The following is a 25,174-nucleotide window of genomic DNA, read 5'->3' on the forward strand; positions in this document are numbered from 1 at the left end:
ATGTGCCAGACTCCAGGCTTTAATTATTTACATTCAGCATTTTGTTTCCAACTACTTCAATCATGACATTTTTAAAATTCTTACGGTAATGCCATCTGTGTTGCTTTCTTTATTTTCCATAAGACTCTTAATTTAGATAATTCTTGCAAAATTGGTCCAGCTCATGTTCACACATTATATTTTGTAATACATCTTCATTACTTTTATTTCTGGATATATTTTCTGCTATTTCTTTAATACTATCCAGAAAGAAATTATTAAAATTTTCACAGAGATCCTTTTCTTTAACAATCATATTATTAGATATTATTTCCTTAAATTCTCAACATATCCGCTATGGCTAATTAGTTTTTTTAATGATTTCCACATTTCTTTAAAGTTATTTTTTACTTCATCAATTTTATCATTGTAGTAATTTACTTTAGCTGATCTAATGAATGATACTACTTTACTTCGTTGCCTTGGGTAGTTGATCCAATCTTCATTGATTTGAATATTGCGGAGGGTTGTTGGGTGGGGTCAGAAATGAAACAGAAACCTGTTTACCTAAATGTCGACGTTTCGACTTATATTAAGTCATCCTCAGGACACTGAAATTGATTCAAGTAATTACAGAGATAAAACAAAGTAATTTCAAGTACATAAAAAACACTATTAAAATAAATGTTCTTTAAGTTACAAAAATTAAAACAACAAAAAACAAAAACCACGACACAGTTAAAATTACATTCAGGTACAATCCGTTAAAAATTTTTTTTATAAAAAAAAAAACAGTATAAAATTAATTTTTTTTTTTTATACATTACACCTCTTACCTAAGTCTAGGTTTCTTAAGTTATAATTAAAACACATTTATAATAGGAGCGTAGAATTATTTTTAACATGGGTTAAATTGTACGTGTTATTGTGGGCAAACTAGAATCAACAATAAGCCAAGAAACAAATGTTTTTATTCTTCCGAGCGTTTATTTATTTAATTTTTATGATTCAATGTTATGTTGATAAGTTAAGGATTAGTAGATAAGGAGGATGTATGTATCATATCATAAAAAACAAGACACCGATGATCTAAATGCAAGTTACTATAATTTAATTAATTTACTACCAAAAAGATAAAACTAAAACATAAAATTTATTTTTGTCAAAGAGTGTATGTCCCAAATTTAGATCACACAGTGTATTAACAAATTAAGTTTCTGGTTTTGAACGTATAGATATACTATATATACTTGAAATTACTTTTTTTTATCTCTGTAATTACTTGAATCCATTTCAGTGTCCTGAGGATGACTTAATATAAGTCGAAACGTCGACATTTAGGTAAAAAGGTTTCTGTTTTATTTCTGACCCCACCCAACAACCCTCCGCAATATTAGAATCTAAGGTTTATATAAGGCAAAAAATTCCTGATGTAGCCAACCCCGCAAGTGGGTTGATTTACACTGGAGAGTCAGCTCTTCTTAGGCATATAACTCCTCCCTCCTTAAGAGGCAAACATAAAGGAGTGTGTTTGCTCTTCTGGCTCTTCAGGGTTGGAAGTGGCAGGTCCAGGTTTTGGTAAATCTCGCGCGGATTTATTTGACCGGGTTTGAAGACATTCTTTGGTTTTCCAAAAACTTGACTGTTTGTGAAATATTTTTGGGGTGGTAACTGCCTTGGGGGTGGCATGTTAACAGGGCCAGTTGGAAATTGGGAAGTTTGCATTTGTGGTGTGAAAGAGTTATGTTGATTAGGGAACTGAGGTGTTTGATAGTATACTGGTGGTAAATTAAATGAGTTGTTGTAATTTTGTCTGTTATATGAACTCTCGAAACTTTTTTGAACTCTTTAATATAGGCCATTGCGTCTTCAAGACTGGCGGGTCTTTTTAGATGCATATTATTTTTTTGAACGCCTGTACAGCCTGCAATAAAAGTGTTTAGGGCAGTTTTTTCATAATGTTTAATGTGGCATAGCTTTTCATTAGTGCTGGTGCTACTTCTTAAAAGTTGAAGCCTATTACCAAAACTTAATAAATGTTCATTTTTTGTAAGGTCTGGTTCTAACTAACCCTTGAGTTAGACAATCCAGGTCTGAAAAGCATTGTATTAAAGCATCACGTAAAGTAAACCAATCAGTTATTTCGGCGCGGTTACCGACTAAACTTTCAGCTTTATTAATTAATTTTTCTTGGATACATTCGAATATATGTTTATTTAATTCCTCGTCGTTGAGGTTCCTATAACTATCAATAAAGCTTTCGCACCTACTAATAAATTTATTAAGCTTATTGCAATCACCATCGTAAGGCTTAATATTGCTTAATTTAGATCTGAAAAGATCCCAATTTACTTTGGGGGTAGTGGATAGTGGAGTCATTTCTATAAGTTTTTCTATTAAAGATAAAATCACTGAGCGAAGTACTTAGTTGTTCTATATCGTTCATAAGAAAGATAAAATGTTCTAAAACTAAATGCGATCCAGGCGCTTGAGATTAAAATTAAATACGATCAATTCGCTGAAACTATCAACTAAAAATGTATTCAATATGCTGGAAATAAAATCTATATGCGTTTAATTCGCGAAAATTCCTAAATATCCCTATAAATTCCTTAAACAGAGGGTTTATAGAGGTGAAAGGAAAAGGCACTTACTGCGTGACTTCTTCCCGTGATCTCTTGAATCTGCCTACAGAGGTGTCAGGTGTCACTGGTTCTTCTGGATTGCACTATTAGTGTTGAAAACACTCCTAGAAGTCTTTGTTTTTCGGCACGATTTCCGTACGGTACGAACATTTTGTAGACCGAATTTTCTGACGACTAGGGCACAATCCTACCGATTGCGCCAAATACGAACGTTGAACGACACGGAGACTTTTTAAAAAACAATTTGTTTCTTAAAATACAAATTGACAGTATAACGTGCAGCAACAGAAACAATGAGATAAAGCGACTTAAAATCTAAGGTTTATATAAGGCAAAAAGTACTGATCTAGCCAACCCCGCAAGTGGGTAGATTTACATTGGAGAGTCAGCTCTTCTTAGGCATATAACTCGTGTCAGATACAAACATGGAATGCTGATACAAAAAAAAAGCAGAACCAGAGCCACAGATTTACCAGGGATGCCAGTATTAACAGGAAATAACATAAATTGTTCTTCAATACACTAAATATTGTTTTATCTACATGAAAGAACCATTTTTATTGATTTAGATTTAGAAAAATCCCAAATTTTGTATTTATTAATTTTGTAGTTTTGTGTACAGTTTATTTTTGGAAAAAATATGAAGTTGCTCAAATTTTGTCGTGATACAAAATCTTTATTTTAGTCATTTTAATAATATAAATAGGATTGTATTAGAAATTAAATGTAAATATAATGTGTTTCAGTTAAACTTTATCTACCAATTAATTTAAAACATATAAACCATAACATGCTACTCAAACTTAATGATTGAAAAAGTTGCTCTAATTCTGTCCGATACCGTATAAACAATTTGTAAATAAATTCCATCATAAAACGCATTTTTAAAATTTCGCTATAATTTTCTCCTATGACCGTAAATAATAAAAAGTGGATCAAAAAACTAGGGATTTCTATATAAGGTGGTCAAACGGCCGATGTCTTTCTGCCATGCCCCCCGTTTCACCATATTAGTAAAAGAAATGTAAATTTGCCTAAAGTAGGACTTGACGACGTTAACGTATGCAATCAAAAAGATTAATGTTTTTATTAAAGTTAAATTACGTTCAAATATTCCTATAGTCATATTTTGTTTACTTTATTACGTACGTCGATATTTCGTAAAAATGCTATTTATACAACTTTTTAATGGTGTGTATCTTTTAATTTTTCGAACAATCGTGACGTATATATAGTCACTCCGATAAGGTGATAATTTTAGTTTTGGCCCCACCATGCTAAATTATCGTTCTGATAAATGATTATTTGCATTTTATTTCAGGAAACTGTTTACTTTTTCATTATGCAACTATAGCTTTTAATGGTCCAAGCTCATTGGTCGGTTGACATATGATAGTGATGTTGCCAGATTATGCTTAATTTTCAGTTCATTTATACGTCAAATGTTTTAAAAAAATTAAAGTTTGATACTCTATATTTTTTAATGATAATGGACGACTAACAGCTGACGTACTGTCTACAGGCCTTCCTCTAAAATGACGAGGCAGCTAATTTACGATATAATTCCGACGTCGCCAGATTCTGATAGTTTTCTCTAATTATCGTGTTTTACATTTTCAGGTTGTTTATCGTAATCATAAAGAATTAGATTTTATTTAAATTTAAAATAATACAAAGAATTTGATTTTATTAAAGACTTAAGATTGACAATACAAAAACATAATAGTAATAAATAAAATCAGATTTTCTTACCAGAAACCTGGAATTGCTTGCTGCAAATCAATTATTACATTACTGCCAATATTGAAAGAGAACTTTTTAGAAAAAAAGTCATGAATTTAAAATAACATCCTTAAAACAAATAGCAAACTCAACCCACGCTTGCATTCATTGAAATGAAAAACAAACTCAAATGGTTTGACAATGAAAAATGATATTCTATCAGTCAATGTCAACAACTGTCTGTCAGCTCCCTGTCAATTTTGCCAAGCAAGATGGCCGACATACGATTCCGATTTTCACCATACAAGCTTCATACATGGGGTTTTCTGTTTTCTGTCACTTCTTGAGAATCGTCGTTCAGGTTATATTACTCATTATTTTGGTTTGAATTGAATTTTCCAAATTATTTGTTGACAATCGGTGTAGCTTTCACAGTTCTTTTAGAGTTCTTAGCTGCGGTCAGGATAATATTTCCTATGTGAAAAACTTTGAAGAGAGGGACTAAGGATAAAACAGAAGGAAACAGTTGGTAAGCCCGTGCCAGCACGAAATTGCCTGAAACCCTGTAAAAAACCTTCATGGAACTCCTTAAACGCCGACTACCTTTAACCTGCCATTTTGTAATTTTTTTTTCTTGCAATTTTTTATACTTGGGTAACACGTTTTACCATCTTTTAAATTTATATAAACCATATTTAACATAACAACCACAATACATAATTAATATTCAGTATTTGTGCACTGTACATATTGTCTCTTTGTAAATTTACTTATTTAAATGATTGGATTAAAACAAATTTTATACAACACAAACATAACACTAGGCAAAACATTAACAAGCACTTAAAAATACCATCATCAAAAAGAAATGTCAATCTCAGATCTGCCACCTATTTAGCGCCCAAATTTTACAACCTAATTCCACTAGATATCAGGAATTTAAAAAACAAAAAACTTTTTAATAAAAATGTCAAACAATTCATTTGTAATAACTTAAGTCTTTTTTTTAAGTTTCTATGATACATCAAAAAGTATGTAGTACGCTATTTTCGTGTAAAGTAATTAAATTGTTTTTGATATTTACATATTATATAGATGCCAATTTTGATCCAATTCGTTATACAATATTTATTTATTGCACACACAGGTATGCTTACCTAGGTGCAATCTAAACCTGTAAGAATTTATAATAAAAATAATGTTTACTAGTATGTAAGCATTGATTTGTAAATTTCTTGAATAAACTTTATTATTTAAAAAAAAAAAAAAAAAAAAAATAGCACATACATATGAGTGTAAAAGATGGGGGAGCCCCCAAGACCCCCCAAAAGGATTACAGCTGAATATCTGAAGGGGGATACAGGACCATTCCTGGTGATGATTGAAAGCAAAGAGAAAAAGGGGAACATACAGAATATTCACCCAATAAGATTGGGTAGAGAATTAAAAAAAGCCAATATTCAAGGTATCTTCAGAATTTCAAGGAAAGGAAAATATAGACTTGGTATCGAATTCAACACAGCTCAGTCAGCAAACAACTTCATGGCCCAAGATGAATTCTTTAACAAGCATAAGATAATAGCATTTATACCATTAAGCTTAGTTACATAGGAGGAGTTATAAGAGGAATACCCACGGAGGTCACAGAAGAGGAACTTATAGAATCAGCATCTACAAACCTGCTCAAAAGATGCTCACTATCAATTCTAGGTGCGAGAAGGCTCAATAGAAGAACAAAAAGAAGGCCAAGTGGAATATGTACACAGCCAAACAATGGTTCTTACCTTTACAGGCAAAAAACTCCCAATAGAGGTGGATATTGACTACTACAGAGCGAAGGTTAACATATATGTTCCTCCAGTACTTATATGCAGAAATTGTTTAAGATATGCCCCGAGTACCAGAGGCAGAAGGAAATTAAGCAGCTGATGGCATTTGAAGACCTTTCCTATTATGAAGCAAGAATAAGGGTCCCGAAAAAATATGAAACCACTGCCCCAACCAAGAAGACAACAAATAGAGTGGATGAAGTAACCTACACATGTAATAGCGAAAACCACCCAAACTTCTCGAGAAAGGCAACAGAAACGGTGATAGAGGTTCACCAAAGAAGAAACGTAGGACAAAACAGATTCACACAAAGATCATACTCTAATAAGACCCAAACCCAGTCTACAAAAAGGAGACCAACCACTGATCTGTTCCCCCCTATAGAAAAAAAAACCTACAAGGAAGCGACTTACCCAGAGGGTAGCCGTGCTCCATCAACATCTGAAAACATGTTAAGTTTTATGAAGAATCGTAACTCAGGGGAGTAATCAGACGAGACCTAGGCAACTTTGTCTCAACTAATAAAAAATATTTTAAGCCAATCTAAAGTCATTAAGGAGACTATAGGGCTCGAAACACTGTTTAAAAAAATTGACAGCATAACCAGAGGATATGAGGTGGAAAGCGAGGAAGAGCTAATCTCAGTCTCAAGTCCTCCAACAAATGAGGAGAACTACTAAACACCAGTAGATGATGACAACCTCTACTCCCAATGGAACTCAGAATTCTAGTGTGGAATATCAACGGACTAAAAAGTAAACAACAGGACATAAAACATATAATAAATGAACAAAAAATAGATTTAGCATTAATAAATGAAACTCACCTAAAACATGAAAATAAAATCACAACAACTACATAATTGAAAGACTAGGCTCTCCAAGATATGGACAATATAGTAGTTATGAATGATGGAAGTAAAATACGATTAACAGCAGATGGAAACAGCTGCCCTGACTTAACATTGGTGATTAATGATGTCAGCTACAAATGTAAGTGGGAAACATACGAGGACCCTATTAATAGTGATCACATATCTATAATAATTACCATTAACGCTGAAACAAGATATAACCATAGTTCGCCGCAATAAAAATGGAATAGAAAGTATGCAAACTGGAAGAAATATAGAGAACCCTTGGAAATAAAAGACGTTACCCAAGATTATAATCAATTCCTAGAGATAGTCAGTGAAGTTGCAGAACAAACAATCCCAAAAACAAAAATGTACACAAACAAGACAGCATATACTAACAAACCAATCTGGTGGGATGCCTCATGTGATGAACAAATAGCAAAAAGAAAAAAAGCTTTCAAGACATAAAAATACTTCAAATCAGGAAAATTTACAAGACTTTAAACTGATATCTGCATAAACGAGACGTTTTCTCAAGAAAAAGAAAAAAGAGGAATTCTTGCAATTTTGTAATGATCTTAATAGAAATACACCTATAACGCAAGTAAAACAGTTAAAAAGTTCTCTAACACTTACAAAGAAAGGGTACACAAGACAAATGAGGACGAAATAAACTGCCAAAGAAGATACCAATCGGCTTTGAAAGAACAAATGGGACCAGTTAAAGAAAAGTCTGTATGTGCAAAACCAAAATCTAAAACCACTCAATTTATCATAGAAAACCTTATCAACAGTAACATCAATCTGTAATCATGCATCTATATAGATAAAGAGTGTACTTGCTTATACGCTTACTACCATGCTTACTACCCTAGCTTCTTAATCCTTTTATCCGGCTGTCTTGTATAATGCTCTGATAGCCACAGAGCGAGAAGAGTGTCTGTATATGTTTTCCTAACTCCTAATTTGTCCAAACTAGTTAAACCAAGTAAACCTATAAAGTCACCATGAAAGGTATGGATGCCAATCCAGACGTGTCCAGGCACACCTTTCATTGAGGCACGGGCATTGGGCGGCCGTCAAAAGACGCGAGTCCATTGTAGCCGAAAAGAAAGAAAATGTGCTATATTACGTAAGACAACAAAATCTTGTGTACAAGCATCCTAAAAACTAAAAAATTCCAAATTCACTTTAAATTTCAAACAAACATAACATCTAAAACACTTTACCATAAAATTTACACACGTTACCAAAATTAATCATAACAAAACAGATTGAGAAAAAAAAAAGCATCTTTTTGATAAATTTCATTAAAAAATAAGTAAAGCTGTCAATAAAACAGAATTTAGAAGAAGTAAATTAAATTATTTAACAGGAAACAAAACTAAAACACTAAAATGATGTCAGAGCACAGGTTAAAAGGTATCATTAAAAAAATCGTCAAGGCTATAATATGCCCTGGATAATAAAAGTAATTTTAATTCCTTTTTGAATCTCTTAACTTCTAAAATTTGTCTGATACATAGAGGAACATGGTTGTAAATTTTTTTGCTAAGGTATATAAGTGAGTTCTTGGTGAGGGAGGATGTAGGGATTGGTAAGGGAAAATCGTTAACCTGGCGAGTCATATGGCCAGTGTTAGAGAGAGTTTTAGGACATTTATGAATAAGAGTAGCTGTTTCTAAGATAAAAAGAGTTAGGATTTTTTGAGATACAAAGAGAGGTTTACAAGAATCTCTTAACCCAGCGGAACATAGGTATCTAACTGCCTTTTTTTGAATCACAAAAATTATGTTTAATAATCCCTTGTTGCTTAAACCCCAAAAAGGCAAGCCATAACGAAGGTGGGACTCAATAAGAGAAAAGTACACTGAACGTGCAACTACCCCTCCCAGCTCATGCCCCGCCATTCTTACTGCAAAGCATCCAGAGGATAATTTTGATGCAAGATTTAGGATATGATCTTCGAAGCGAAGGCGACCATTAATGGTAATACCAAGGAACTTACAGCTTTCTTTGTTTTGCAAGGGGGAGTTTTCACTAAACATAAGGCCCTGAACGTCACACTTAAATCCCATAATAAAAATTTTGCCCACATTAAATACAAGCCTGTTTGTAGCACACCACTCCGATAAAATCTTAAGATCCTTAAAAACCTGGGCTCTAACATTATCAGAATCTCTATGATTCCATAAAATGGTGGTATCATCAGCAAACTGAACCACTTTGCCCTGCAGTTTTAATGAACCTAAATCATTTACATAGAGCAAAAATAATAGTGGTTCTAACACTGAACCCTGAGGTACTCCAGTTTTAAGGGATCTGGAATCGGATAAACATCCAGATACTGTAACTCTTTGGGTACGATTAGACAGATAGGATTCCAGCCATTGCAATGCCATACCTCTAAAGCCATAATTATTGAGCTTAGACAGCAGTATTCCATGATCTACACAATCAAATGCCTTGGATAAATCGCAAAACACTGCCGCCGCGGACTCTCCAGAATTTAAGGACACATAGACACTCTCCAAAAAGCCGAAAACAGCGTCATGAGTCCCTTTTCCCGTTTGAAATTCAAACTGATTTGCAGATAAAATGCAATTATGTTGCAAAAAAGATAAAATTCTGATTTTTGCAAGTTTTTCAACTATCTTGGAGAGGGTAGATAATATAGAAATTGGACGGAAATTACAAGGCTCACTCACATCTCCACCCTTATAAAGAGGGATAACCACTGCCTCCTTCAAACATGCTGGAAAGATGCCATTATGAATAGAATTGTTTATGGCAGAAGCTAAGGCATTCAATGCTGAGTCAGGCAAAAGGAGTAGTAATTTTGATGATATTCCATCAGCTCCAGCTGATTTATGGTTTTTTAAGCTTTTAATTGCATCTCTAACATCAGTAAGGCTAACAGGATAAAAGAAAAAAGAATTTTGAACTGACACTTGTTGAATATAATGCAAAGGATCAATATTAGTATTCACATCCTTGAGCAATAAATGAGGAATATTACAGTAATAATCATTTAAACTATTTGGTCTTACTTCTAATTCTGAAACTTTCTTGTGAGAATGCCTGAAGTCATTTATAATTAACCAACATTCTCTCTGCCTATTTGAGGACATATTCAAGCGGTCACTATAATATTTAACCTTAGCTGCTTTTATCGTCTTTCTATATAGACTACGATATTTCTGATGATAAAGAATAAGGAGGAAGAGGAAGAAGAAGAGAATCGTCGTTGACGTGTGGTCTTCGACCATAGTAGTTGGTAGAAGTAGCGCAAGCCACGACACCCTGACAAAGTTAACCCTTTGTGGGTCATTTGTTTATTCAGATATTTTAATTTTAAACTTTATTTTACTGTATTTTCGCTGTATAAACTTATTATTATTGGTTAAATTCTAAGCTCACTTTTTTTGTGATTGTAGCCGTGCCGTTCCCGCCGAGCCATAAGTTGACCGTGGCCGAGGTGTTCGACCCGAAGACCGGCAAACCGAAACCCGAAGTCCTGAAGCAACATTTCATTTTGGAAGGGCGCATCGATGAGACCGCCGCCCTGCGCATCATCAACGACGGGGCGCAGCTCCTGCGCGCCGAAAAGACCATGATCGACATCGAGGCTCCGGTCACAGGTCAGTCTTTTCACCTAATATTATTCTCAAAAAAAAACACACACACACAACAAATCAAGTCATTTTTGAAATTGTATTTGCATTGCATTCACATCAGTGTATCTTCGACGCGGCCAACTTTGAAAGTGCCTCATAACCTTAAACTTTCAAATTTAATAACAAGGAACTTTCGGAAAATCCTATACTACCTCCCAAGGGAGAATAAAATGACTCGCACAATGTGTTTCAACATTAATTTAACCGCAAAAGTTACTTTACTACCCGCCCTAAAAGCCTAAAGTTAAGTAACATTAACTCCGTAAATAGTAAAAGTGTTCGTCGGGTGTAATACACCCCGGAGTTAATTTCTCATTATGAACCAGAAAGGGAACAAATATCCCTCTCTGTTTGATGTGCGAAACGGGGAGGTGCCGCCAAATATTTAATATTTTGTAAGCAATTCCAGGCGGGGGAAATGGAATTTGATAACTTTAGGCGGAGTTGTGCGTTAGGCAGTATTAACGTGTTTGACGGATTGTTGACGTAACAGGGAGAAAATTAAACTTAAAGTCAAAATCTTATAAATGCAACGACAAGTTTGTTCGGTTACGCGTTTCGTCTTGCGGCATCATCAGACACACACGCTAAAAAATACTAATGGTAACATCAGTTAAAAATTAAAATAAAAAATCATGGTGCTTGAGCAATATCCTGATTGTATTGAATGTCTTTGGGTTAAATTACATTTAAAAGGTGAAAGTTTAATTATAGGATGTGTCTATCGTCCACCTGACTTTCCTGTAAGGCGGTTTATTCCTGAAATGGATGGAATGCTTCTAAATCTGCTCCCACAAACTGATCATTATTTGATTCTTTTGGGTGACACCAATATTAACCTGTTTGATCCAGCAGAATATGGCGTTGGTTTGTACATTCTGTGTGATGCTACAATTATAATAATATCTCCTGCTTATGCGCTAGACAGCCGGGTGTATAAAAAGAGTTCTTTCATCTTTGAGTAATTTATTGGTTACAAAAGTGAAGGTCCATCTCCGATCACCTTTTACAAGATTAACCTACCTAGATACCGGTAAAGGCTCGTATCGAGATTTAAAGAATGTTAATTTGGGCCTTTATGATTTCTTAAAATCCATCCCCTGGCGTAATATTTTTTGATTTGGATAATATTGATGACAAAGTAAAATTTTTTAATGATAATATTAATTTTCTTATGGACATATTTCCACCTAAAAAGACCCTCAAATTAAAGAAAAAAAAAAACAAGGTGACGCCCACTGCGAGGCCTCCTAATCACTTCTGCAATTTCTTGAACCTTTCACGATTCTAATAACAGACGTCTTAGGAATGCTAATGCCAAGACTGAAATTTTATGATTTTATCACTTCTGTTGTTGTAGAGTGATTATTCTAGCTCTATCAAAATCTGGAATTTGATGACCAGGTATTCTTAAACCATTGGAAACTTAAAGCGTATGAAGATGATCATCAAGGAATACATTTAAAGAAAGTGGGCTTCTGCATATCAGAAAAACGCCTGGAGGTTGGTGCGTTTTTCCAGATGTAATGTGATTGTTGTGGTTCTGGATGTGTAAAAGTGAAGTGCCCCTATTTGCGGTCAAAATTAAGTGTGGATAATAATTACATAGCACAAAAGAACTCTTGTCAGGTTAAGAAAGGTGAAAATGAATATGTTCTAGATAAACACCATGAATATTATTATCCAGGTTCAACTACAAATATATTTTATTGGTTTGAAATTTTGTGATTTTCTACTTTGGTCAAAAGAAACTGTAATTATTGATAGAGTTCTGTTTGATGAACAATTTGTCAAAAGTAATTTAAAAAAGTCTCTTAATTTTTATTACAATGTAATAAAGCCAGAGTTATTAAGCAAATGTTTTACTAGGCAAAAGGGATTTGCACAAATCAGCTTATGGTGCATTTATTTAAAACCAGATGATGAAAGACCCATGATCCAGTGTGACAATAATGAATTTGAAATTCAATGGTTTCACTTTGACTGCATGAATATTTTGCAAATGCCAGAAGATTTATGGTTTTGTGGTAACTGTTCCAGTTGACTTATTGTCACTTTCGTGCTAATTTTTTTTCTCTGTTCTGCAGTATTTTTTTTTATTCAAAAAATATATATAACAAAATTTTAATAAATTTTAGATTTGGTTTTATACAGGGGATCCAAGTTATTTGACGCTGTGTGTATCATAGGTAATTTTTGGTGTGTGCGCATACTTGAATGAAGTGTGTTTTTCATGTAAATGTGTAACTGTGTTTAATCATAGCTTTCTCGTTTTAATTTAGGTGTGATGATGCCATAAAGCAAAACGCATAACCTAATATATATAGACATTGCATTTATGAGAGTTTGAGTTTCATTTTCTCTTTGTTATATATCTAAGTCTCTTTAGAAATAGAGAATATTAGAGTTATTGATATATTGGCGGATATATGCATGTCTCACTAGTTAAGCAGGTTCTCATTCTGAGGTACCCGTGAAGTAAATAAAATGATATTGCCTTGCTTAAATTAGGTAAACTATTTTGAATGTAATAGGAGCCCAGACGACGGAAAACCTCCGTGCACGTGACCATGATTTACAATAAAACCATCCAGAATGATCCAGATCACCTGTTACGGCTGTATCCGGCAACGATGATAATATTGATCGCAAGTTGGCATTTTGCCCCGACCTGACGGTTCGTTTCACCTGAAAACACCTCACGCCTCAAATACGTTTTTCGGCGGACATTTATTTCACCATTTGTTTACAAACCGCCGCGTTGTTTATTTTTATTTATTTATTGTTTTCGGGTGATCACGCGAATTTTGTTTTATCACGCCTGTTAGACATATTTGAACATATTGTAATTGAGGATGACTTCATAATATACAGGGTGGTCCATTTAACTTGAGACATCGCAATATCTCGAAAACTAAACGTGTATCTAGAAAATGTTTCATGTGAAGTTTGAATGGTTTCCAGGGGGGCATAACATGACGTCATTGGTTTGACCTTGAGTGGACGCCTTTAAGGTCAAATGAAGGTAAACTTCACTTTTTTTGCATAGAAACCTTTTTTTTTTAATAGTATCTGATTTAGCGTTAAAAAATAAGTAACTTTCATCCGAGACTTTTTTACATACGACCTCTCCTTTACAAGATATAAATTCTTGATTCTTTTACGAATTTTTTCCTTGACAGCTTCATATTTTCGGGAGTTGTTGGTATATCGCGATATACGATCTCCTTCAAATAACCCCATAGAAAAAAATCTAAGGGCGTCAAATCAGGTGACCATGGCGGCCAGTGAACTGCTCCACCGCAACCTATCCAACGTCCATTAAAGTCACGATCCAACACTTTGCGCGCAACGCGTGAATAATGTGCAGGACAACCATCATGCTGGCACCACATATCTAGTCTCACTTCAAAACACACATCTTCCAAAAATACTGATAGAATCTCCAGCAAAAAATTACGGTATTTTTAGCCTATAAGGACACCATCAATAAAATAAGGTCCTATGACTTTATCATTGATGATGCCACACCAGACATTCACAGACCATGGTCGCTGATGTTCTATCGCTCGAAAACACCTGGGATTTTCAACTGCCCAATAATGCATGTTATGACGATTAACTTACACCATAGTTTGCAAATGAAGCTTTATCGGTGAATAAGAGGCGCAGAAAGAAATTGTTATTTTCATGCAACTGATTTTGGGTCTATTCACAAAACAACACTCAATTTTGGAAATCATTCCCGTGAAACTTGTGGCGTTCCAAAATTCTCAGGACACTTGTTTTGGAGATTCCAGAAGCAGAAGAAATTGATCGTGAGCTGACTCCAAGATTATGAGCAACTGCAGCTAAGACGGCAATTTCATTATTTTGACTGGTAATGCTTGTCTTTCGTGATTGATTTATCGTTCTCACACTTCCATTTTCTATAAAGTGGTTCACTACACGATAAAATGATGCTCGCGATGGAAGTCGCCGTTAAAGATGTCGCATGGTATACAGTTCAATGGCTCTATTAATATTCCGTTCAGATGCACCATAGATAAGGACCATTTCAACTTTTTCATTTATTGTTAGGCACTCAACAAAATAGTCAAATACTTGATAACTGAACGAATACTGTGAACTAAAATAATCTCTCATTTACTTTATTCATCAGTATTTGTTTACAATCGCCTGAAATACCTGGGATAAACACGTGAGATCTGTTCACTATAGGAAATGTTCGCATCATAACAACTTGCATTGATCATTGATCAACAATGCCTGGTCACAACAATATTGAAAAATTGCTGAACCGAAGCTATTCCTGCTTCTAATGTCATTGTCAAGGAAAAAATTCGTAAAAGAATCAAGAATTAATATCTTGAAAAGGAGAGGTCGCATGTAAAAAAGTGTCAGATGAAAGTTATTTATTTTTTACCTCTAAATCAGATACTATTAAAAAAATAGAGGTTTCTATGCAAAAAAGTGAAGTTGACCTTCATTTGACCTTGAAGACGTCCACTCAAGGTCAAACCAATGACGTAATTTTATGGCCCCCTACACTGTTAAAAAGAAAATGTAAATTTACACACTAAACCATTGGTTATTTTGATGCCATGATCAGTAATGGTAAAAATACATTAATATGTAACATTACATTTTTAATGTATTTTTACATTTTTTACGTAAATATTCGCAATGTAAATTTACATACTAAAACGTAAAATTTCAAATTTAATTGTAATTGTATACTGTAAAACTTCAATGACAATTAAAGTATTTCTTCAACAAAAAATATCCTAACGTTTGGTATTATTACTATAACTCAATATGTAATGCCACCATGTTTTTTTAAAAATGTACGATGTAAATGTACCATGATTTTAAATGAATTATTACTACTGATGTCGAATTTTTAACATGGAATTTTACATAAAAAGTCCAAAAATACATTGCATATTAATCAATAATATGTACATTTACATTACTAGGGACAGCGGCGGCAGCGCGGCCCGGCGGGTTGGTTAATCAATGTCGGGTCAGGGTTTGGGTTTATATACCCAAACCTAATCCGGAATTGATAAACCCGCCTCGTCGTTCTAAGTAATGTAAATGTACATATTAGTATTTGCAATGTATCTTAAAGCTTTTTATAAAAAATTTCATGTTAAAAAATCCCCTGATAAGAAAGAACCATGCAGCCGGGCTCCGCCCAACCACCTTCATCGCCTATATACCCGGTGACTCCTTCAGAATGGACTGTATAGGAACCCTCCCCCTACCTATTAGGAAGCAGTGAAATAACTATTCTTACTCCAAGGCCCACAACTCCGCGGTAGTCATAGGCTTAGTTTATTGGGTTTATAAGTATAGTCCGCCTTAGATATTAAGATTTATATGCTTAAGTTAGAATAAGATATCATACATGTTAAGTAAAAGTGAGTGTGATGTGTCCTACATTTTTCTATGATCAATAAAGACAGTTTCAAAGTAAGTAAGTCTGGTAAACCATACCTTTTAAATATTTAAAATGCTTGTTACATATAGTTTGATGAGCTTTAAACTAGTCTTACAAGCTATCGTTAGCATTTTTATGAAATTTTATAGCATACCATTATAAACAATTTTTGCAGAACTGAATGTGACTATACCAAGCTTATAATAAAAATTTTGAATTTTAGGAATAGTAAAAATTCATTTTATTTTAAAAACGTTTATTAATTAAATTTTAAATGAAATAAACATACAAATAAATCAGTCTCCAGTCAGTCTTAATTATATGCAAAACCAACAAAACAGAAACAGTTAAACAAGATATCGAACATTTCGAAAATACACAAAACCAAATATCTAACTCTTAAACACTAAATTAAAAAAAAAAACAGTTTATGAACACGTTTTCTTTGCGTATTCTATAAATATAACAAAAAAATGCAAATATTAACCAAAAAAATATAACGCCAGGATCTTTGTTTCAATAGTTGGCAAAAAGGAAAATTAATCAAAGATATATACTTTTTTTTCTAAATAAAACATTTATATTTTACAGATTTCGGTACATACTCTCGAGAATATTATACTTACCGGAATCTGTATGTATAAACATGTTTTTCATATATTTCAATTTATTCAAAGGCCTTACTACAAAACTTAAATTCCTACATTGTTAATTGCTTATCTGTTATCTTTTTTTCTACAAAATGCACCACGCGTGCGCGGCTGACGCGTCTGTTAAGTTATTACATACACTATTTATGTAATTTTACATTTTATTGGTATTTTTACACGGTAAAATGTATTTTACACAGTTAAATGAAATAATACATAGTAGTAAAACATTTTAATGTGATAATACATAGTATTAATAATTTTTTACAATGTAAAATGAATTAATACGTTAATTTATGGACAAATTACATTTTAGTTTGGAATATTACCATAAGATATGGAAAAATTCTCATTCAAATGCAAATCTACGTTACCAAATATGTTTTTATGTCAAGTATGCATATGAATTGTAAAAACACTGTAGCAAGTATTTAAAAATAATGCGTAAAATTCCATTCATTTTTATCAGTGTAGAAACTATTCAAACTTCACATGAAACATTTTCTGGATACATGTTTAGTTTTCGAGATATTGCGATGTCTCACGTTAAATGCACCACCCTCTCTCTATACATGTGAGCACCGATTACGGAACCGTATCTGTCTAACCATGAAAGTAGTGGGTAGAAAATAAATCTGCTCCGGTGTCGTCATTTTTTTTAAACTTATAATAGCTTTAGATTTTATAATGAACGAATTAGGACTGGTGAAGGAGTAGGGCAGGTATTGACCATAAAAGCACACATAATTTAAATAAAATTGAGGTATAAAAACGTCGCCCCACTCCCTCCGCAGAAAAACGAACAAATTTACATAAAATCCGAGCGCGAGCAAACTGCGTCGTTTTATCGGTCTTAATAAAACGCCGGCGTTACGATAAGAGCGCCGTAATGGAGAGCCGACTTTACTGTTATGTTTCGCCGCCGTCGGCTTACTCAAATTTAAAGACACCCCCTCTTGGAATCCAGAATGCAATTGCGTAATTAACTTTTTACGATACTCCAGTAGACCACTTAACAGAGAAATACGTGTCTTAAAGAAATGTCATATCGCACTATCTAAGGTCGCATATCGCAATGTCAACTGTCACACTTTCTTCTCTCGAGTATTATGATTCTACCCAAGGAGGAGGCCTTGATAAGAATGAAAATAATAAAACGGTTTTTATTAAAATTGGCCAAGGGTAGTCAAGGTTGTTTGCTTAAGCGAGCATATACAGGGTGGCCCATCGAAAACAGTCCAGCAAGGTTTGGAGCCCTTTTTTAAAAAAATTAAAAAATGCTCGGACCCGTCGATTTTTGATTTTAGAAAACCGGTTTTTTGTTTAAATTTTTAATCCAACTACTTAAGTCAACCCCTTAGCGGGGGCGACATTCACCCTTACTTTTTAAATGGGAAGGGGTGTGTTGTAATACATATTTTAAAAAGGCATTCAATTTTCCTTACAATAGCGCCTTGTTTTCTAAGTTTGAGCTGCGGTTTCCAGAGAAATCTAATTTAATTTCATTGATTAGTACACTGATAAAAAGGATTCGTAAAATTCAGTATTTAGTTTAGGTAATTTTGTGACCAATCCTTATTCCATATATTTAAAAAACAATTGTGAATATGAAAATACAGAATATTTTAAGTAATAATCATCAGTAATATGTAATGTAAATTTACCAACTAAAATTTGTAAATTTTCCGTTCAAATACTGTAAAAATCAATAATAATTTAAAGAAAAAAACGATGTTACCAATTTTATTAGTAAGAATTACAAAATATATATTGTACTATTTATTAATACAATTATTAAAATATGTTATGAATAATTAGTTGTTAGGCAAGTAAATTGTCCATCTAAATACTTTGAAATTAATTTTTTTATTGGTAAAAATTACAAAATATATATTGTATTATTTAATATTTAAATAAATAAAATTTTAAAATCTATAATTGAATGATTTATACTGAATTTAAATTATTATACTTTTAAGTAATATAGAGTTACATAATTTACCAATCAGATCCTGCTTATGTTATAAAACTCAAACAGGATATGATTGTTAAATTTGGTAATTCAATATTACTTAAAAAATATAATAAAATAAAATGGATAAATTTCATATATATACGTATGAAATTAAACAACAAAATCTTTAAATTTTATATAATTAAGTATATATTAAAAAAATAATAATTTAACATTCTGGTACATTAACACTTAACCAGAATAGCGTTCTAACTCTAGATTTAATTTTAAATGTAGAGTGTTGAGATTTTTAGACATCAGCTAAAACTTCTAAGGGTACGAACAGAAAACGCGCGCTTTACTTCTTTTATTTAACTATATATAGGCCCTATATAGTTAAATAAGGGTATAAAAATATATATATAATTTGAAATGGTATAAATAACTAACAAAAAGGCAATCTTTAGTTGATTTTTTCCTTTTAACAGGCGAGTAAGGTGATTTTCCATTGCGAGTAATAATTTTAATTTTACAAAATTATTACTTTTTAATTGTACATTTTAATACCCAGCGCCATTAAGTTAAATATTTGAAAAATGCGGTATTATGTTAAAAGATCAAAAAATCGACTTTAAAATCACACTGTCTAACAAAAACCTATTATTCTAATAATAATAAAACAAAATATAGGAAATATGTACCTTCTTCTTCCATCAAATTATTGTCGTAGGTACTTATACGTAAACAAAATAAATAATATTACATGGCATGTAACATGTTAACAAAAAAAATGTTTTTTTTACATAAAAAATATACATAGTATGCATAATAATATAACAAAGATATATTATATATTATAGGTACTTTTTTACTTTTTTTATTTTTTATTGAATTCATTAGACAAAAAAACCTTCTTTTGGCTATTAGATACCTGCCTGGCTTTACTTCCCTGATCAGGGTGAAGTTTTAGAAAATATCTTTGAATAAATTCCAATTTGGAGGGTAGTTTCTAGTTTTTTCGGGTAAGCCAAGATTAGTACAAAGTACAACCCAAGAAGAACTTTTAGGGCCTCCAGAAAAGTGGTATAGTCATCTGCCTGTATTATTTGACGTTCAACCAAAACATAAAAGCAATTTTTGTTTTCTAAAATAATAAGATAAGTATATGTTATTGTTTGATACTTCTAAGGCATAAATTATTTACCTTGCTTTAGAATTATAGGTTGGAGTCATGTAGTTTTTAGTTTTTTTTTTATTTATAAAAAATGTCACTTGCCTCTGTTTGAGATATCAAAAATTCAATATCTTCCTTGAAGTGCTGTATTAAATTTTTAATTAGTTGCTGTTCTATTGATACATTTTCTTCTAAATCAGCGTCTTTGGGGAGTTTAAGGCACTTTGTGATTTTGTCAGCTTTCTCATTTATTCCATTGAGTAGATGAATATCAGCACCTGTTAATTCTTGAAAATGCCAAGATTTTGATGAAGAGAGATGGTGATGAAAATAGTAATTATAGGAATTCCTGATTATAGGAATATTGTTAGGAATTTTCCTTATCTCGGAATAATCCATTAAGATTTCGGTGTATATACAAATGCTTATTATACTTTTGAATATTAATGAATTTAATTGAGCAAATACTACATAAAAACATGATTATAATATTTACTTACCTGTATTATCACAAAAACTCAAACAAGATGGAGAGAATTCACTTAACCAATGCACTAATACGCAATACTTTATCCCATAGGAGCCTGAGCTCACGCTCCCTTAATAATTTTGGTGCGAGGTGTGACTAAACAAACGGCAAACGCCGAATTAGCCTTAGCTGAGTATAGGTATGGCGTATTTGGTGGCGTCTGTTAATTTACGTAGCGAATTATGTAATTTTACAAAATATATGTATTTTTCCGTTTTGTTTACGTATTTTTACCGTGTAAACTAAAATATTACTTTGTATATTGTAAAAATTACATGCAAAATAAATTTTACAAATGATATTTTGTATTTTGTATGTTTTACAAAGTAAAGTTCAATATTCTTTAAAAAATTACTAAAGTTTGGGCTTCTACAGAATACAATTGGTGATTAATAATAAATTTATTTGGTATATTTCCCCCTATTTTTTTCAGTGTACTTACGCATTATCTTATTATGGGCCAGTTGTATAAACAATAAACTACAGTTCAAAGTAAAAAAGTTGTTGTATCAATAATATTTGACACTGATCTAAGTTGAAATTCGAAGTTCAAGTGAACGCCCACTTGCCGCCGTTCAAGAAGACCTACTTTTTTTAAAAATACCTAATTTGAACCAACGTTTCGGTAGTTATATCTACTACCGTTATCAAGGTAACTAAAGTAAAATTAAATTAAATTAAAAATAAAATATACTTGATCTACTTCTCTCTTTAGCAAAGGAATCCATGTATTATGAAAATCAACCGAACAAGTAGCTAAGCATTTATCTTCATTTAACATTATAAATGCACTTACCTTTAGCTTACGTAATTTTGAAATTGGTTCCTTTGCTAAAATTGAGGAAGCATTCCAATCTATGTGGTTATTGTCGAATGCATGTTGTGTAGTTTATGTAGATTATTTATTGTTTATGTAGATCAGGGTATTCTCAAAATTAATTAATGATTTTAAATATTTGATATTCATGTATTTTCTATGATTAATTTAATTTTAAATTTTAAAAAAGTAACTTTTGAAATTTTTGTTATCTTTCAAAATAGTTTGTCAAACTATTAATAAACCGTCAAATCATATAAAAAAGTATATAAAGTATTTTCTAAATTAGGAAGAAATTTTGATGAGACTACATTGCTGAAGATTTTAAAGATAAGTATATTTTATTTTTAATTTAATTTAATTTTACTTTAATTACCTCAATAACGGTAGTAGATATAAGTACCGAAACGTTGGTTCAAATTAGTTTTTTTTTTAAAAAGTAGGTCTTCTTGTTGTTTTTTATCGTTTTTTAATTGTAATATTCGTAACAAAGTTAGGTAGGATATTGAAAAGAAGAAACGAGCTTAGAGATTAATAGATTGAACCTAAGCTCCTAGGTATATAAAAAATCTATTATACCTCAAGTAAATTATTGTATTTAAAACTTATTGAACTTAAATTAAATTAAGTATATCGAACGGTATCATTACAGATTTAAGTTCATATTTCCTTTAAATACGTGAATAAGTCTATTTTCTTCTTCTTTTCAATTGTTAAGCGTGTGAGATAAAAATTTCTAAATTGATTTTTGCTATAAGTGACGTAATACCCAATATAATAAGTAACTCATTAGGGTGCATTTTGCAAGCAGCTGGAGATTTTTCTGGTGTAGACAAATCTACAGCAACCAGAGTTATTAATAAAGTGGGCAATTGCACATATGCTTGAAACCTATATATCACTACCCGATGAAGAAATAAATAATGTTCGACAGGGTTTTTTCAACATTAGCAGATTCCCAAGATGTATATTGGGGCTTTGGATTGTACCCACGTAAAAATCCAATCTCCTGGTGGAGAAGAACCAGAAAATTTTAAAAACCGAAAAGGTTATTTTTCTTTTAATATATAAGCAATATGCGACTCACAACTAAAAATTTGGGACATTGTGTGCAGATGGCCTGGGTCTGCTCATGACGCAAATATATTTAGGAACTCAACAGTACGAGCTCGATTTGAAAATGGTGATTTTGGCGAAAATTTATTAGTGGGTGATAGTGGATATGGTAACAAACCATACCTGATTACACCATTTTCTAACCCAACCACTCCTGTAGAACATTTATTCAACGAAGCACAAATAAGAACGAGAAACCCAATAGAGAGATGCTTTGGTGTATTAAAACGTCGATATATTAGCATTAGGAATTAAATTAAATGTGCAAAAAGTGGAAGCAATAGTTGTCTCATGTGCAGTGCTTCATAATATTGCATGCATGTTGAGAGATGACGTTCCCGTTGTAAATGAAGAAGTTGAAGCGGCTCTTGAATTAGGAAATATCCCTGTGGTACAACCAGGTGTTGAGAATATAGCCCTAAATAATGTGGTTCGGCAAGCTTTGATAACTGAGTATTTTTAGCCTTTGTTAGATAATGTAGCACATGCGTAGAACTTAAAATTGCAATAAAAACTTTTTTTTTACGGTTTTTATTACTTTGACACCCACCGCCCACCAAAAAACATTTTTAATTTTGCATTTCCACATATAAAATTAACAAGAATTGGTTAAATTTTAAAAACATTTTTTTATTTTATAAATAAAATACAACTTATTTTACAAATACATATTTTTAAATTTTAAAAACAGACATCATTTATTAGTAGATAGCAGCTGATCTTTTTTCAATAGGATCTCCAGCTCTGTTTCAGCTTTCTTAGCTTAAATAAGAATTCTTTCATCACTTTCCTTTGTTTCTAGTGCCATTTGATGTTTGTGGCGTTCCTTCATCATTTCTACTCTTAAAAGATGTTCTTTTTTAAGGTATTCTGTCTCCTTGGAGACTAATTCAGCTTGATTTGCAGCCTAGGAAATAATTTTATTTGACAGAACATTTTTATTTTCTTAAAATTAAAATAAATTTAAATAATTTGAAATATAATAATTATTACAAAATTTACCCTTATTAGCACAAGCCTTCTTCAAAATGGTTTTCAATGGCTTCGATTTTGGAGTGCGAAGCTTTTCTGGGGTTATTTTGTTCCAGTTGGTAGGTAAAGCAGCTAAAATAAGAATAGTCAAAATAGAAGAAAGTGTCATCTAAACATATTGTTTATTAATACTAATAATTGAAACATAAGTATAGGGATAGCGTTTACCTATACCTGACAATAAACTATCTTCGTCATTAGAATCTTTGCCATCTTCCTCCATTTGCTCTATGTCTTCATTAGGTAACTCTATTGAAAAAAAAATCATTGATAGACGCTATTAATTAAAAACAAAGTCTTACCTGAATCAGAAATATTAAAACGAGATCCTTCAGGAGTTTCCATCTGCATGTTGCCATATTCTGAAACAAATACAACTTTTAATTGAATTATTATTAATTTTTCTAAAACTTACTACTATCTCCATCAAATTCTGAATCAAAGCCTGTCATCTGAGTACCTATAATTTCTTTAACTTGTTTGTCGATATCGTCAATTATCTTAGGTTTTACAGGCCCTCCTCCAGTTCCTCGTAGGTATGTTTTTTCATCAGCAAATTTTTGTTTTGACCTTTTTTTTTTGATTTTCATACTTGTCACGAAGAACTTTTGCATCTCTGAAAGGCTCTCCACAAATGCTATTAAATTCATTTGATAGACGCCCCCAAGCTTTCTGCTTTAAATCGTTGTTCATTTTGTCAGTCTTTCGACATTCAATTGTGCCCTTATATTTTAGTACAAGGCTCATTAATATGCCAACCTCCTTTTTACTGAAATTAACAGTTCTGTTTTTACAAGAATCCATTTATAAAATATTCCACCACCAAACAAGAATCTACAAATAATAAATACAAAAACTAAACACTGTACCCAATAAAATAAAAGCAATACCTACTACAATAAAATTCGAAAGTATTTAACGGCTTGCAAAAATATCAATTTGTACTTACCTATAGGTATATAAAATCAAGTTTAATTAGTAGTACCAGCCACACCAAGTAGAAAATACACTTTTTATAAACTTTTACTGCTTTTACTTTTTTTTACTTGCAAGCAACCCATCCCACCAAATCAAACAAAAACAAAACAAACCTCTCCTTTTATGTTAAATGTCAAAAAAAAACAGAAGTAACTAAATATTTGTAGTGCCAACCTAAACTAACCTCAGTTCAGCTGAACTAAAGTTCAGTTTACATTAAACAACAGAATATCGAATGAACGTAGTTCACATTTTGATCGGCGTTCCGTTGAACCTAAGATCAAAATTGATTTATACAACCGGCCCTAAATGTTCAAAATGTCCGCCGTTTATCTCCATACAATAGTACAGTAACTGGTCAAAGTGTTCCCAGACATTGTGAAGAAAAAATAAAATCAAAAAATAAATCGGGTGATCTCGCGAGCCATTCGATAGCACCCTTTTCTCCCAATCCATCTACTATTAGGAAACGGTTCATCCAGGTCTCATTTTGTTTGTTTTTTTATCTACTTTCAGATAAAATTTTAAAAAAATAGACTTGGCATTTAAAAATGTGCTCAAAAATGCAAAAAACTAAAAAATTTTTACAATAATTGTTAAGAATTTGTTTAAATTTTTTTAAAAACAAAAAATCTGATTACACCATTGAATTCTACGGGAAAAAATACAAAAAAACATATATTTTGTTATTTGATCGTAAAGTTAATTTCTTGATAATATTACTATAAACTTTCGATTGCATTGATATACTTAATACTCCGGCTACTAA

General features: G+C 32.1%; 2 protein-coding genes across 13 annotated transcripts in view; one reads left to right on the plus strand and one right to left on the minus strand.

Annotated features, from left to right (window-relative positions):
• LOC126745680 (serine/threonine-protein phosphatase 2B catalytic subunit 2-like) overlaps positions 1–25,174 on the plus strand; it is a 227,631-nt gene that overhangs the window by 13,037 nt on the left and 189,420 nt on the right. For 9 of the 10 annotated variants that reach the window (XM_050453648.1, XM_050453653.1, XM_050453677.1 and 6 more), the window contains exon 2: positions 10,470–10,673. In XM_050453648.1, coding sequence (XP_050309605.1) covers positions 10,470–10,673 — 204 coding nt within the window. Of the gene's footprint in view, positions 1–4,722; positions 4,876–10,469; positions 10,674–25,174 lie in introns of those variants that run through there. The other variant, XM_050453710.1, reaches the window with a different exon arrangement.
• Positions 22,966–25,040, minus strand: LOC126745806 (uncharacterized). 3 transcript variants are annotated; one of them, XM_050453831.1, is made up of 5 exons: positions 23,843–25,040; positions 23,730–23,789; positions 23,602–23,676; positions 23,398–23,499; positions 22,966–23,302 (listed from the first exon to the last, which is right to left on the minus strand). In XM_050453831.1, the coding sequence occupies exons 1-5, from the start codon at positions 24,075–24,077 to the stop codon at positions 23,286–23,288; spliced, it is 489 nt and encodes a 162-aa protein (XP_050309788.1). In that variant the 5' UTR covers positions 24,078–25,040; the 3' UTR covers positions 22,966–23,285. The 3 variants fall into 3 exon arrangements, with proteins under 3 accessions (XP_050309788.1, XP_050309779.1, XP_050309771.1); XM_050453822.1 differs by having other exon boundaries at positions 22,966–23,340; XM_050453814.1 differs by having other exon boundaries at positions 22,966–23,499.

This window comes from Anthonomus grandis, chromosome 1 (assembly GCF_022605725.1).
Source record: "Anthonomus grandis grandis chromosome 1, icAntGran1.3, whole genome shotgun sequence".
NCBI lineage: Eukaryota > Metazoa > Arthropoda > Insecta > Coleoptera > Curculionidae > Anthonomus > Anthonomus grandis.

What these genes read in the sequence shown, in the direction of transcription:
- LOC126745806 (XM_050453814.1), bottom strand. Translation starts at nt 24,077, where the DNA reads ATGAATTTAATAGCATTTGTGGAGAGCCTTTCAGAGATGCAAAAGTTC. An exon ending in AGAATTTGATGGAGATAGTA is followed by an intron (nt 23,790 to 23,842) that starts GTAAGTTTTAGA and finishes TATTTGTTTCAG; the next exon opens with AATATGGCAACATGCAGATG. An exon ending in TTTTAATATTTCTGATTCAG is followed by an intron (nt 23,677 to 23,729) that starts GTAAGACTTTGT and finishes TTTTTTCAATAG; the next exon opens with AGTTACCTAATGAAGACATA.